The sequence below is a fragment of the Myxocyprinus asiaticus genome, chromosome 29, assembly GCF_019703515.2.
Source record: "Myxocyprinus asiaticus isolate MX2 ecotype Aquarium Trade chromosome 29, UBuf_Myxa_2, whole genome shotgun sequence".
Taxonomy (NCBI): domain Eukaryota; kingdom Metazoa; phylum Chordata; class Actinopteri; order Cypriniformes; family Catostomidae; genus Myxocyprinus; species Myxocyprinus asiaticus.
The window spans coordinates 31,861,660-31,876,295 of NC_059372.1; the positions used below are offsets into that span (position 1 = coordinate 31,861,660).

Genomic DNA, 14,636 nt, shown 5'->3' on the forward strand with positions numbered 1-14,636 from the left:
AAAATAATGAAAATTGGTGTAACCACCTGTTCCCTATCCACACTTCTTGGCCCAAAGGACAAAATATCTAAACCTCAAAATATGTTATAGAATTTTTAAAGTCTTCTGGCCTTAGTGCCAGGATTTGACAAAATACCTTTCTCTTCTTCTTCTTTTCTCTCTCTCGTGAGGTTTAAAATGTCCTGTTGGTGGCGGTAATGCGCCGAATAGCGTTCAATCTGCCATAAAACTCTAGAAGAAGAAGAAGAAGCAAAAGGTGACCAATGGAAACGCGGCCAGGCGAAGACAGGAAGTTTGTCACTTTTCCTCAGTCATTCCGTCTGCAACTCCAGCGAATGTACCTGAAGACATATCTGCTTTAAGAGTTATATATATATATATATATATATATAAAAAAAACATTCAACTTAAACACCGGTATGTTGTATTTTATTAAACATTTTTAATGTTCGATTTATAGCGGCATGTCACTTCTGAAACTAAATGCGCAATCAATGCTTAGCTCGAGTTCTGTGTGTTTAAATGGCAGCTAATGCTAATTGAATGCATTGTTACAATCCAAACAATAAAAATATTACAAAGTTACAACCCGAGGTCGACAGAGTGACAATTCTGGTACTTTTTTATACCGTAAGAAAATATTTGCGTGTTTATTTGTCCAAAAACACACTAATTCATGTTTTTGAAGCTAGCTCGAGTGCTAATCTTGCTGAGTAACTGTTGTGTTCACACAAGTAACTGCTCTGAGTTTCAGTTGTTTATCATCCGTACGGTAAAGAGCAGCCACGAGATCTTCATTAAAACCTCATCAGCAATAGTCTGAAACCAAATAGTGTTCGTTTGTATTATTTCTGTGTATTATTATTCATATTTTATCTTAAGCAGTGAAGATGTCGTCCGGAGCCCTGTTCCCCAGTCTGGTGTCTGGCTCCCGCAGCTCATCCAGTAAATATCTGGTTGAGTTTAGGGCCGGTAAAATGACCCTGAAAGGCAGCACAGTGACCCCGGACAAGCGCAAGGGCTCCGTCTACATCCAGCAGACAGATGACTCGCTCATCCACTTCTGCTGGAAGGACAGGACCTCTGGAAACGTGGAGGATGTGAGTGGACATAAAACTATAGCTCTCTTCTCAGTTTTTAATGACTGCTTAGTGTTAAACTTGTACAACATTTTTAAAGGGATAGTTGACCCAAAAATGAGAATTCTGTCATTTACTCACCCTCATATTGTTCCAAACCCATACAACCTTTCTCCTCTTCTGTGGAACACATTGACTATCATTGTATGGAAAAAGATGCCGTGAAAGCAACTGAGGATAGAGGCTGATGTTCTGACTAATGTGTTCATAAATGCTTCTGTTTTCAGGATCTGATCATATTCCCAGATGACTGTGAGTTTAAGAAGGTGAACCAGTGCACCACAGGACGTGTGTTTGTGCTAAAATTTAAAGCTGGCTCCAAAAGGCTTTTCTTCTGGATGCAGGTGAGTAGGGCTGAAATGATTAGTCTGCATTATCGACAGCGTAGACAATAAAAAATTGTTGACAAATATTTTCACTGTCAAAGTCATTTGATCTTATTGGACATAACATGAGATCATATGAAACTCTAATGATGATGCGCGGAAGCACTGCAGGGGCGAAAGTATGGTCGAGTATCGAGTGTAGAGAGGAAGAAGACACAGCTCACAGTTCAGACCCACTCCAGTCTTTCCAAAGAGCTTAAAAAATGAAACACCCAAAAATGAAAATTCTCTTTATCATTTATTCACCCTCATGCCATCCCAGATGTGTACGACTATCTCAGTTCTGTAGGGCCACACATTGCAAGTTAATGGTGGCCAGAACTTTGAAGCTCCAGAAATCACAAAAAGGCAGCATGAAAGCAATCCATAAGACTCCAGTTGTTAAATCCATGTCTTCAGCAGTGATATGATAAGTGTGGGTGAGAAACAGATCAATATTGAAGTCCTTTTTAACTATAAATCTCCACTTTTACTTTTTCACCCAAAGTGATTTCATTGTTTCAGAAGACCTTTAACCACTGGAGTCTTATGGATTACTTTTATGCTGCCTTTATGACATAAAGGCACATAAAGTTTATGTGATTTCTGGAGTTTCAAATTTCTGATCACCATTCACTTGCATTGTATGGACCTACAGAGCTGAGATATGTTTTTCTCATCATTTTTCAATCCTAGCCAAAAATTTGGCTGCTTTTTATTTGAACATAAGCGTTGATTCTTAAGCAAACCCCTCCATCGCATATTTATTTGAATAATTTCCCATTTGGGACTTAATAGCACTGTCAACAGGGCTAAATTCGAATTTTTCAATTTAATATTAAATATTTCACTTAATTCATTAAAATTAAAATTTCAATGACATTATTTCAGGTAGGCGAACTGCAAGACATCTGATTTTTAAATCGACGTTGTCTCTAATGTCCACAAGATGGCGCAATGAATCAATATAACTGAACAGCACTTGTTATAACTATTGTTTTTTTTGCAAAGAACATATCTGGCTGGTAACAAAAATGCATTAAATGATAGTCAAAAGATTTAGCCTGTTCATATTCTCAAATATTAAGTAAAAAAGTAACAAAGTATATGAAAAAGAAACCGTGTACCATGGAATCAAACTTCATAATACTGGAGGTACCACAGTGTTTTTAATTAAATATAGTTGTATGTACATAACTAACGCTTGTACAGCCAGACACTAATAAGAGAGCAAGACACAATGGCCAAAGACCTCCACCCAAGAGGCTGTTTACTCCGAACAGGTACACTAGGTCTTTTACCTTGTGTATCGCTGTTTTTTTAGCGCTTCACACATGACCGCTGCATTTTATTAGACGCTGTATCAGTTTAAAAGGAAATTCAACCTTCTAAATGCATTTTTAAACACCCGCATTCTGCTTTATTGATTGCATAGCGTCTGTTTTCGCCCAGTGAGTCAGAATGGCCTGTAAGTTATTGTCAGTGCTTGGCACACATACAAAATTTGAATGCACATTTTAGCTTTCAAAAGTGCAGTTTTATCTTAAATTCAGAAAGTATTCAGATCCCTTCATTTTTATCACATTTTGTTATGTTGCAGCCTTATGCTAAAATGCTTTACATTTTTTATTTTTTCCACATCAGTCTTACACTCCATACCCCATAATGACAAAGCAAAAACCAGATTTTTGATGACTTTGCAAATTTATTAAAAAGAAAAAACTGAAATATCACATTGACATAAGTATTCAGACCCTTTGCTATGACACTTGAAATTTAGCTCAGGTGCATCCCATTTCTCTGGATCATCTTTGAGATGTTTCTACACTTTGATTGGAGTCCACCTGTGGCAAATTAAATTGATTGGACATGATTTGGAAAGGCACACACCTGTGTTTATAAGGTCTCACAGCTGAAAATGCATATCAGAAACCAAGCCATGAGGTCAAAGGAACTGCCTGCAGAGCTCAGAGACAGGATTGTGTTGAGGCACAGATCTGTGGAAGGCTACAAAAAAATTCAGCTGTATTGAAGGTTCCCAAGAGCACAGTGGCCTCCACAATTCTTAAATGGAAGAAGTTTGGAACAACCAGGACTCTTCCTAGAGTTGGCCGCCCGGCCAAACTGAGCAATCGGGGGAGAAGGACCTGATGGTTACTCTGGTTGAGCTCCAGAGATCATGTGTGGAGATGGAAGAAACTTGCGGAAAGAGAACCATCACTGCAACACTCCACCGATCTGGGCTTTATGGCAGAGTGGCCAGAAGAAAGCCTCTCCTCAGTGCAAGACACATAAAAAAGCACCTAAAGACTCTCAGACTGTGAGAAACAAGATTCTCTGGACTGATGAAACGAAGATTGAACTGTTTGGCCTCAATTCCAAGCGTCATGTCTAGAGGAAACCAGGCCCCGCTCATCACCTGCGCAATACCATCCCAACGGTGAAGCATGGTGGTGGTAGCATCATGCTGTGGGAGTGTGTGACAGATCTCTTGCTACTTTGTGAAGGAGGAATCGGGAGCGGGGTAACCAATCCATGTAAGCTTGTTATTGCACACACTTTTTAGTCTAATACACACTGTTTGCTTTTCAGCAACACACACACAAGACTCTGCTGCGTGCGTCTCCCTCTCTCTCCTCCGGTGGTCTGGTCTCCCATTTTATCCCTCTCCAGCTCTCACTGTAACACAGAACAGCTGTTAGAGATTTCACACAGGTGTCTATCCTTACCGTTTTTTCTCTCCTGGCCTCGCTCTCCACAGACGTCGCTTGGCCGACTCAGGCTGGGGAGCCATCTGGCCTGTGGACCACCTTAAAGTTAAAAGGCTGGAGAGCTAGATACCAACAGGTGATCCATGCATTGGTATCCTTCATGCGATGGATCCACTGGAGCGGCGTGTGGTCCGAACAGAGGGTGAAAGCACACCCCACCAGATAGTACCGGAGGGTGAAGACCGCCCACTTGATGGCCAAACACATCTTTTTTTTTTTTTTTATCGTGGTGTACTTGGTCTCCCTCAGTGAGAGTTTATGACTAATGTACAGCACGGGGCGCTCCTCCCCCTCCACCATCTGGGACAGTACTGCTCCCAAGCCCCTGTCCGATGCGTCCGTCTGCAAGATAAAAGTGAGAGAGAAGTCAGGAGAGTGCAAAAACAGCCTGCAGCTTTCATCCACGTGAACGCCTGCTGACATGGCTCCATCCACTGGACCAGATCTGGTGCACCCTTTTTAGTCAGATCAGTCAGCACTAACCTGCGATAATAGTCAGCCAGCCCCAGGAACTGTCTCACCTCCTTTTTTTGGTCTTAGGTCTCGGGTAGGCTGCAGTCGCTGCGGTTTTATCAATTTGGGGCCACACCTGCCCGTGACCCAAGTGGAAGCCCAGATACTGTATTTCCACCCGCCCAATTGCGCACTTCTTTGGGTTTGCCATGTGTCCCGTCCATCTCAACGACCTCAGGAAAGCCCTCAGATACTGCAGGTGCCGCTGCCAATCATTACTGTAAATAATTATGTCGTTCAGATAGGCAGTGGTGTAAGCAGCGTGCGGTCTGAGGATTTGGTACATGAGCCGCTGAAATGTAGCTGGGGCCCCGAACGGAAGCATCACAAATTGGTGTAATCCGAACGGTGTGGAAAATGCCATCTTTTCACAGGACATGGGAGTTAAGGGGATCTGCCAATATCCCTTCGTTAAATCCAGTGTCGAATAGGTGTGAGCCGCACCTAACTGATCGAGCAGATCATCAATCTGAGGCATTGGGTATGCATCAAATTTAGACAACGCATTGACTTTTTTTATAATCCACACAGAACCAAACTGCGCAGTCGCTCTTGGGAACCAAAACCACCGGGCTGGCCCCAGTCACTGTGGGATTCTTCTATTACCCCATATCCAGCATAACTTTTAATTCTTCCCGAACCACTTTTCTTGTGCTCGGGTAATCTGTAGGGACGACTACATACCACTACCCCTTGGGTCATCTCAATTTGGTGCTCAATGAGATTCGTATGACCGGGAAGAGGTGAGAACACGTCAGAGAATTCTCCTGGCAATGGTGAGAGGTGGTCTCCACAAGTGACCGGGGTGACTCGATTGGTGACTTAAGTTTACCTCCGGTCCGTGCTCATCCCTCTCCAGAACCACCATCACCAGAGTCACGGGGACTGCCTCTCTCCACGGTTTTAGGAGGTTTAGGTGGTAAATCTGACATGCTCTGCCTCTATCCATTTGTTTCACCTCATAATCAATTTCCTCAACTTGCCATGTGACCTCAAAGGGTCCTTGCCACTTGGCGAGTAATTTAGAGCTAGATGTGGGGAGCCGGTGTAAATTGCTGTAATCGAGTTCCCCTATTATACAGCTGCCTTTGACGTTCTTGAGCCTGGAGCAAATTCTCCTGTGTTAATTGCCCCATTGTGTGGAGTTTTACTCTCAGGTCATGAATGTATTGAATTTCGTTTTTGCTGTTTGAAGGTCCAGCCTCCCAATTTTCCCGTAGGACGTTGAGCATGCTGCGTGGTCGATGCCCGTACAATAATTCAAATGGTGAGAACCCCATGGAGGCTTGTGGGACCTCTCGAACTGCAAATAATAGAGGCTTGAGCAACTTGTCCCAATTTTGAGCGTCTTCTTGCACAAACTTATGAATCATATTCTTTAGGGTCTTATTAAATCCTTCTACCAACCTGTCCGTTTGTGGGTGGTAAACGCTGGTGCAAATCGATTTATTTCCCAATAATTCATACAGTTTGCGTAGTGTACGTGACATAAACATAGTGCCCTGGTCAGTGAGCATTTCTTTTGGAATCCCCACTCGGGAGATTATTCTGAAGAGTGCCTCCGCAATACGTCGTGCTGAAATGTTACGCAGAGGCAGTGCTTCCGGATATCGTGTTCGCACGCCACCTGCGAACATCCCCGTGAATGCCCGGGCAATAGAAACAGGCCATAAGACGGTTCAGTGTCTTTTCCTGCCTTAAGTGACCCACCATTGAATTATAATGAGCTGTCTGGAATAATATTTCCCGACAGCTCTTCAGTACCAACAATTGGGTTGTATCCTCCTTTGTCCTCCTCCCTTGAGTGTCCTGCATCACTCGATACAACCGATCCTTGATAATTGAAAAATAAAGATATGCGAGTGCAATGTCTGGTCAGAGGCATTGACCATCGATCACTTTCATTTGGTCAAAGGCGTGCCTAAGGGCCTCGTTTCGTATCTGCTCCAGAGGGTAATCCCCTGCAGGGAATCCCCTAAGGGCTTGGGAAGCCGAGACTTCCCCCTCCCTTACATATTGCTGACGTAGACGGCCCTGGCACCGCCTCCCCAGCCAGCGAATCACACACTGATACGCTTTGTTGCAGGACACATCCACACATATCCCACTCAATAACGTTGTAAATGCCGGCCAATTCGTACCCAAGATTAGTGGATGGGAGAGGTGGGGACTAACCGCAGCCTCAACACTATGCTTTTGTCCCGAAATTGAACAATGACCATCACTACAGGGTAATTTTGAATATCCCCGTGCACATACCTTACCTTCACCCACCGGTTCGCATCCAAGGTTTGAGGTTTGATTACAACCTGAATCCACCAAGGCTTGGTATGTACCCCTTAATACTCAAAGGTATCCGGTACGCTCCTGCTCGATCGGGGGCGGCCTGTGGCGCGTCGGGATTTGGACCAATGTCTCCACCTCCATCGCTGGGCATCGCTCCTAGAAATGCACAGGTTCCCTGCAGCTCCAACAGACCGGCCCAGACTTCACACCCGCGGCAGTGGATTCACCCACCTGTAGGGGAGAGCGGAGAGGGTTAGGGAAAACCGGCGGGTTGACAAGGGGAAGGAGAGAGAGAGAGAGATGGCTTGCCAGCCTCCGAATACACTGTCATATGGTCCTCAGCCAGCTGGACCGCCTCATCCAGCGACGCCGGGTGGTGGCACTGGACCCACTCCGCTGTTCCTTTCGGTAGCCAGGCGATGAACTGCTCCAGTGCCACCAGATCGAGCACTCCCTTGGTGTCGCATTCTTCAGCCAACAGCCACCTTCGGCAGGTATCACAGAGCTGTTGGGCAAATGTGAATGGGTGGCCGCGCTCGCAAAGCATCCGTGAACAGAATTGCTGCCGATGTTTTTCTGGGCTGGGGCCGACCCATTGCAGGATGGCCTTCTTCAAGTCCTTTTACACCAGGAGGTTGGCCGCAGGAAGTTGTTGGGCCACGAGTTGGGCTTCCCCGGACAACAGCGGCAGTAGGCGGGCTGCCCACTGGGACCTCTGCCACTTCCATGCGTCAGCCGTCAGCTCGAAGAGCTTGACAAAAGACTCCAGGTCGTCTTGTGGCCCCATCTTGGAAAGCGTAACATGCGGCACAGCCATAGGTGGGTCCAGGGTCGCAGCTGAAGACCCCTCCTGGTGTAATAAGCTCCGTAGTACCTGCTGGTCCTCCACTTGAGCCTGGAAGATCGCCTGGAACTGCTGCTCCTGTTCCAGACGCAGCTCAAGCAGAGACTAAAGTTGTGCTTGGTGAATGCTGGCGAGGGTCTTGAATACTTCGGCTAGCAGCGAGGACTCCATGACGGCATTTTCTTTCTCCTAATCCCAGGTTTCGGCACCACTGTGACAGATCTCTTGCTACTTTGTGAAGGAGGAAGCGGGAGCTGGGAAACCAATCCACGTAAGCTTTTTATTGCACATGCTTTTTAGTCTAATACACACTGTTTGCATTTCAGCAACACACACACACAAGACTCTGCTGCCTGTGACTCTCTCTCCTCTGGCAGTCTGGACTCCCTTTTTATCCCTCTCCAGATCTCACTGTAACACAGATCAGCTGTTAGAGAGAATTTCCCACAGGTGTCAATCCTTACTGTTCCTCTTCTCCCGGCCTCGCTCTCAACAGACGTTGCTCGACCAGGCCCACATCACCAGAGGGCGTTTTGCAGTGGCAGGGACTGGTCAGGGTTGAAGGAAAGCTGAACGCAGCAAAATACAGAGATATCCTTAATGAATACTGGTCATGAGCGCTCAAGACCTCAGACTGGGCCGAAGGATCACCTTCCAACAGGACAATGACCCTAAGCACACAGCTAAAACTAAACAACAGTGGCAAACTCTGAATGTCCTTGAGTGGCCCAGCCAGAGCCCGGACTTGAACCCAATCGAACAGCTCTGAAGAGACCTGAAAATGGCTGTTCACCGACGGTTCCCATCCAACCTGACAGAGCTTGAGAGGATCTGCAGAGACGAATGGCAGAAAATCCCCAAATCCAGGTGTGCAAAGCTTGTCACATTATACCCAAAAAGACTTGAGGCTGTAATCACTGCCAAAGGTGCTTCAACTAAGTACTGAGTTAAGGGTCTGAATACTAATGTCAATGTGATATTTCAGTTTTTTCTTTTAAATAAATTTGCAACGTTATCAAAAAAATAAGTTTTCTTTGTCATTATGAGGTATGGAGTGTAGACTGATGTGAAATTTTTGTTTTAAAGCATTTTAGCATAAGGCTGCAACATAACAAAATGAACAAAAAAACGAAGGGGTCTGAATACGTTCTGAATGCACTGTAAATGCACAGTTGATCAGTGGCGAATTCTCAGGGCCAGCAAAGCCTTCTCTACTGGCCTAACATGCCAAATAAATATTTTTCATCCTTTCATTCTCAATCACCTTTTTGCCTATGTATGTTTAATCGCTTTCCACTCTTAATTAATCTACAAACAAACAGAGAAAAACGAAAAGTTTATCCAGTCAGAATTTATTCCTTGATGCTTACAAGCAAAGTGTGACAACTGTTTCACACTTTGCCCGAATCGAAAAGCAGCGCGTGTGTCTGAGCTCCACCCCGTCAGGCCTTCAGAATTTCCACAGAATCCCTCGACAGTGTAAGCGAATAGGCATCTAAAGTCAGATTGTCAGATTCATCAGCCAATTAGATTGATTTATTTGTTCTTGGTGGGTGTGATCTTTAGGATATGTCCCGGTCAAGGCCTTCTAGTTGGCCTTGAGTGACGGAATCACGCTTTAAGTGATGTACGTAATTCAAGAGCGAAGAGCGTGAGATCTTGCTGACGAGTCATTGAGAGAGATCTTTATGGATTTCTTTCAAACGCGAGACGTTCTGCATGACCGTGTGACTGCTTAATTTATTAAACAGGAAAGGAGGACTGATTTTCACTTCAAGCAAATTGGTAAGTGCTTTTTAAGTTGTTATAGCAACATCAGGAGTCTTCTAAGTGTAAATTAGGCTGCTTGAGCATTCGGTGTCAGATCAAGCTTTGAAAAGTAGTGCTGTGTTCCATTCAACTCAGAAAGTCGGATTTTCCAACTTCTTACTCAAACATGTCGACACTCAGGGAGATGTACAAAGTAAGTGATAAACATTCACTTTATTAAGTAATATCGATAAATGAGTTCGTTTCCACATTACATGATATTAAAGCTTGTTTAACAAACGCCTGCAGAAACAGGTGTTTAAAACATTATAATCTCTTTTGATAATCGTACACCTGAAGCACAAATGCTAGCGCTGCAGAATTGTTTATCAGTTGGGTTGCTAGAAGACATCTCTAATGAGAGTCAACACCTGCTAAGCTAACGGGAGCATTGCAGTTCCGAATATCAGGGAATAGAATGCATTTATAGTCGGAGATATCAAGTAGGAATATCCCTCATACAGCTTGAATGGAACGCAGCATAACCGTGTATCCTGACAAAATGAAATTTATTGCACGCAACATTTAAATCACAAATATTATTAGATAGATTTTTCCAGGTATTATAGACCTCCTTTATAGATTCATATGAAAAATTATGATTTTTGAATGTCTGTTCGGGAGACATTCATTTCACAAAACAGTCATGCTGCAGTTAAAATTAGGTTTGCTTGAGCATTAAGTGTCATTTCAAGTTCTGGCTTTTGTGCGTGGACGTGTTTTTAAAATGTCAATTGGTATTATTAGTTAGCTGCGACATAATGTATGATGCCCAAAGGCACAGGGTGTCTTGTTCATTGTGAAACTGTGTTTCTCTTAATGGCATAATTCACACTGAAGGCCTGGATTTATAACGCACGGCCCGCCACTGCAGTTGATAAAGGTGTCAGTTAAGGATGTAATTTAATTAGTGTATTCGCTTCTCTCTGCACGTTTATAGTGGAAAAGGCACATATTGTATTCTCACTGTCTCCTCTCTCTTATTCAAAGGAGCCCAAAACCGACAAAGATGAAGAGTACTGTCGCAAAGTGAACGAGTACCTGAACAACCCACCCATTCCAGGAGCTCTGGGCAGTGGAGGAGGTGGCAGCCATGAACTCTCTGCACTTGGTGGTGAGTTATTGCAGGAGATGAAGCACCGATTATTATTGATTGTTATTATATAATTTACTGGAGAGTACAGACACATTTACCGCTACTTTGTTCTACTACTCTGTTTGTACAAGGAGAAGGTGGCCTGCAAAGCCTCTTGGGTAATATGAGCCACAATCAACTCATGCAGCTGATTGGACCAACAGGACTGGGTGGGCTTGGTGAGTGATTTATTTATTTATTTATTTATTTTATTTTATTTTTTTTTTTAAATCCACAACTCATGATTGGAAAAGCTAAATGGCAGTGCAATGAAAAATGAAAAAAACTATACTAAATTATAAATATTTGATGTTGCATACTGTAGCCCTAAATTATAGTGTAGGATTCAGGCCAAGGATTAAGGATCAAGTTTGATCAGTCAGCACATATAAATACTGTACTTCATGTTATCTTATATGTTTTAGGGGGTCTTGGTGCTCTCGCTGGTCCTGGTCTGGCCAGTCTGTTGGGCAGTGGAGGTCCCGCTACCAGCAGCTCAACCTCAAGGTATATTTTGCTATGTAAATTAATTTTCCTGTTATGTCATTACGATGGCTTCATGTTGTGTATACATACAAAATTTGAATTATAATTCTCAACTTCGTATCTATTTAGTTTAATTTGCTCCTCCCTCTCTCCCATTCCACAGCTCCCGCAGCCAATCAGCAGCAGCCACTCCATCCTCTGGATCTGCCGCTCGAATCAGCTCCACCCAGGCACCCACCACACCGGTAACCCCTGCTGCCACCTCCACCAGCTCACCCACTGTGACCCCCACCACGCCTGCAGCCCAGACTCCCTCCATTCCTGCAGGGGCCCCCTCCAGCACACAGCCCATTCAGCTGAGTGACCTCCAAAGCATTCTTGCCACCATGAATGTGCCTGCCATGGCCGCAGAGGGACCAGGAGGTGAGAGATGCACAGTTGATGGAGACAGGTTGTGAATTGCATCTAAATTAGATTTTTTTTTTGTATGGATAACTGATTCAAATCAGTTTGAATAGCTAAAAGCCACATTAAGTCCATTTTATATGCATTCATATGTGGTTTAAAATCCGATTAAAGTCAGTGCTTTAGAAATCTGTTTCTGTCTAAACTGTCACAACCAAATTCAAGTAATTTTTTTTCATTATGTCTTGCGCTCCCTTTGTAGTGGACTTGGCAACTGTGTTGACCCCTGATGTCATGGCTCCTATTCTGGCTAACCCTGATGTGCAGCAGAGACTGTTGCCGTACCTGCCCTCAGGAGAATCACTGCCACAGAGCGCTGATGAGATCCAGAACACACTCACATCTCCACAGTTCCAACAGGTCACTGTTTCACACACACGTTTACTTGGCTATCTTAACATCAGAGACCTCTAGTGTTTTTATTTACAGTGGCAAGAAATTGGAAATTACCTTTGGAAGTTACAACATTGAACAAACATAATCTGTTTTAACCAATAACACACAGATTGTTGTGTTGTTCTTGTACATATTGAATACATCATTCAAGCATTCACAGTGTTGATTGGAAAAAGTATATGACGTCAACAAAAGATAATTAGAGTCAGGAGTTGGCAAACCTGACATCCAATAAATGAAATGAGATTGGTGGTGTGGGTTAGAGCTACTTTGACTTCTAAAAAGCACTCAAACCTTGAGTTTGCATTTCACAAGAAGAATCTGCTGACGTCGACCATGCTTCGCAAAAGAGATTTCAGAAGACCTATGATCAAGAATTGTTGCTTTGCATAAAGCTGGAAAGACTTACAAAGTTATCTTCAAGTGCTTAGATAATCATCTGTCCACAGTTAGACACATTTTCTATAAATGGAGACGGTTTAGTACTATGGCTACTCTCCCTAGAAGTGGCTGTCCAGTCAAGATAACTCAATGGGCACACCGCAGAATGCTCAATGAGGTTAAAAGAACCCTAGAGTGATGGCTAAAGACTTGAAGTAATCATTGAAACTGGTTAGCATCTCTGTTCATGAGTCTACTATACGGAAAACATTAAACGGGTATGGTGTACGTGGCAGGACACCATGCAGGAGGCTTTAAAAAAAAACATTGCTGTGTGCCTGAAGTTTGCCAAAGACCACCATGACACTCCACAGCGCTACTGCGAAAATGTTTTGTGGACTGATGAAACTAAGGTTGAAATGTTTGGGAAGAAGACGCAGCACTACGTAAGGTGTAAAAAGGGCTCCGCATACCAACATGAACACATCATCCCAATGGTGAAGTACGGTGGAGGGAGCATCATGATTTGGGTCTGCTTTGCTGCTTCGGGGCCTGGATCGTTTGCCATCATCGAGGGAAAAATGAATTCTCAAGTTTATCAAGATATCCTACAGGATAATGTCAGGGTGGCTGTGTGCCAGCTGAAGCTCAGTAGAAGTTTGCTGATGCAGCAGGACAATGACCCTAAACACTGAGGTAAATCCACTACAGAATGACTTCAAAAAAAGCAAATCCACCTTTTGGAGTGGCCCAGTCAGAGCCCAGATCTTAACCCAATAGAGATGCTGTGGAATGACCTCAAGAGATCCTTTCACACTAGACATCCTAAGAATATTGAAGTAGTTCTGTAAGGATGAATGGTCCAAAATCTGCAGCTACTGGAACCACTTTTTAGGTTATTGCTGCCAATGGAGGATTGACCAGTTATTAAATCCAAGGGTTCACTTACTTTTTCCACAGCTATGTGAATATGTAATGGGATGTGTTTAATAAAGACATGAAAGATTATAATTGTTTGTGTGTTATTAGCTAGAGCACATTTGTGTTTGTCTATACTTGACCATAAGATGAGATCACATTTTCTGACCATAATGCAGAAAACTAGCTAATTCCAAAGGGTTCACATATTTTCTCTTGCCACTGTAGTTATAAAGGTTATTTATATTTAGTACAGATTAACCCTACCCTTAAAATAAAACTTGCCTTTTCAGAAAAAAACACCATTCATTATTAATAGTTTTTTTCCAAACGAGGACAGTCTCAAAAACAGAATTTGTCATATTTAGGTAACTTCTGGGACAGATTTGTCCCAGAAGTATAGTTAAGTGAATACACACACACAGCATTTAAATAACTGCAATTCCAAAATGAATTCTCCATAAACTCCTTTGCGAATATTTCCACACATTCTGGGACTTTTCCATGGAATCTTCTATCTTGTAAACATACTGTTTTTATCTGTGTGTGCAGGCGATGAGTATGTTCAGCAGTGCACTGGCTTCTGGTCAGCTCGGTCCTCTAATGAACCAGTTTGGTCTGCCCTCTGAAGCAGTAGATGCGGCCAATAAAGGAGGTAAATTGTTTATAAACACTTCTTTAAGAAGAGCTCTTTTCTGTAGTCTGGACAGATTACCAGGTTTAATCTACTTGGATCTGTACAATTGTTCCGTGTTTAAAGTCAGGGTAAATCCTTCTGCTATGTCAGATGTTTATGTTGTCCTTTCGTCCTGTTATCTAGATGTGGAGGCATTTGCCAAGGCCATGGAGGGCAGCGATATAAAGACAGATGATAATTGTGATTCCAAAGACAAGAAAGATGATGATGAGGATATGAGCTTGGATTAGAAATGACTTTCCAACAGAACTAAGAAATCTCTCTCTTTCAGTCTCTATCTCACTGATATGAACTGTTAGTAACATTCTAGTCTGTTATGTATGCCTGTAATCAATTGATTCAATTCAGTGTTTTGTATGTGTAAAGATACACTATTAAATAACTATGTAATTCCAGTTTGTGTACATGTCTGTGTGAAAGTGATACAATTT

The 14,636-nt window shown here is 43.2% G+C and overlaps 1 protein-coding gene across 4 annotated transcripts; it reads left to right on the forward strand.

Moving 5' to 3' along the window:
- The first annotated feature begins 264 nt into the window (after positions 1-264).
- LOC127420236 (proteasomal ubiquitin receptor ADRM1) lies at positions 265-14,600 on the forward strand. 4 transcript variants are annotated; one of them, XM_051662310.1, is made up of 10 exons: positions 265-417; positions 883-1,100; positions 1,367-1,483; positions 10,718-10,841; positions 10,955-11,041; positions 11,288-11,369; positions 11,512-11,771; positions 12,016-12,173; positions 14,061-14,163; positions 14,329-14,600. In XM_051662310.1, exons 2-10 carry the CDS (start codon positions 891-893, stop codon positions 14,433-14,435), a joined length of 1,248 nt encoding a protein of 415 aa, XP_051518270.1. In that variant the 5' UTR covers positions 265-417; positions 883-890; the 3' UTR covers positions 14,436-14,600. The 4 variants fall into 4 exon arrangements, with proteins under 4 accessions (XP_051518270.1, XP_051518272.1, XP_051518273.1 ...); XM_051662312.1 differs by having other exon boundaries at positions 10,958-11,041; XM_051662313.1 differs by having other exon boundaries at positions 10,961-11,041.
- Positions 14,601-14,636: the final 36 nt, after the last annotated feature.

Bases quoted from the DNA above. Each gene is read 5' to 3' on its own strand.
- LOC127420236 (XM_051662310.1), top strand. From the start codon at position 891: ATGTCGTCCGGAGCCCTGTTCCCCAGTCTGGTGTCTGGCTCCCGCAGC. The intron at 1,101-1,366 runs GTGAGTGGACAT...TTCTGTTTTCAG, and splicing joins CCTCTGGAAACGTGGAGGAT to GATCTGATCATATTCCCAGA. The intron at 11,772-12,015 runs GTGAGAGATGCA...CTCCCTTTGTAG, and splicing joins GGCCGCAGAGGGACCAGGAG to TGGACTTGGCAACTGTGTTG.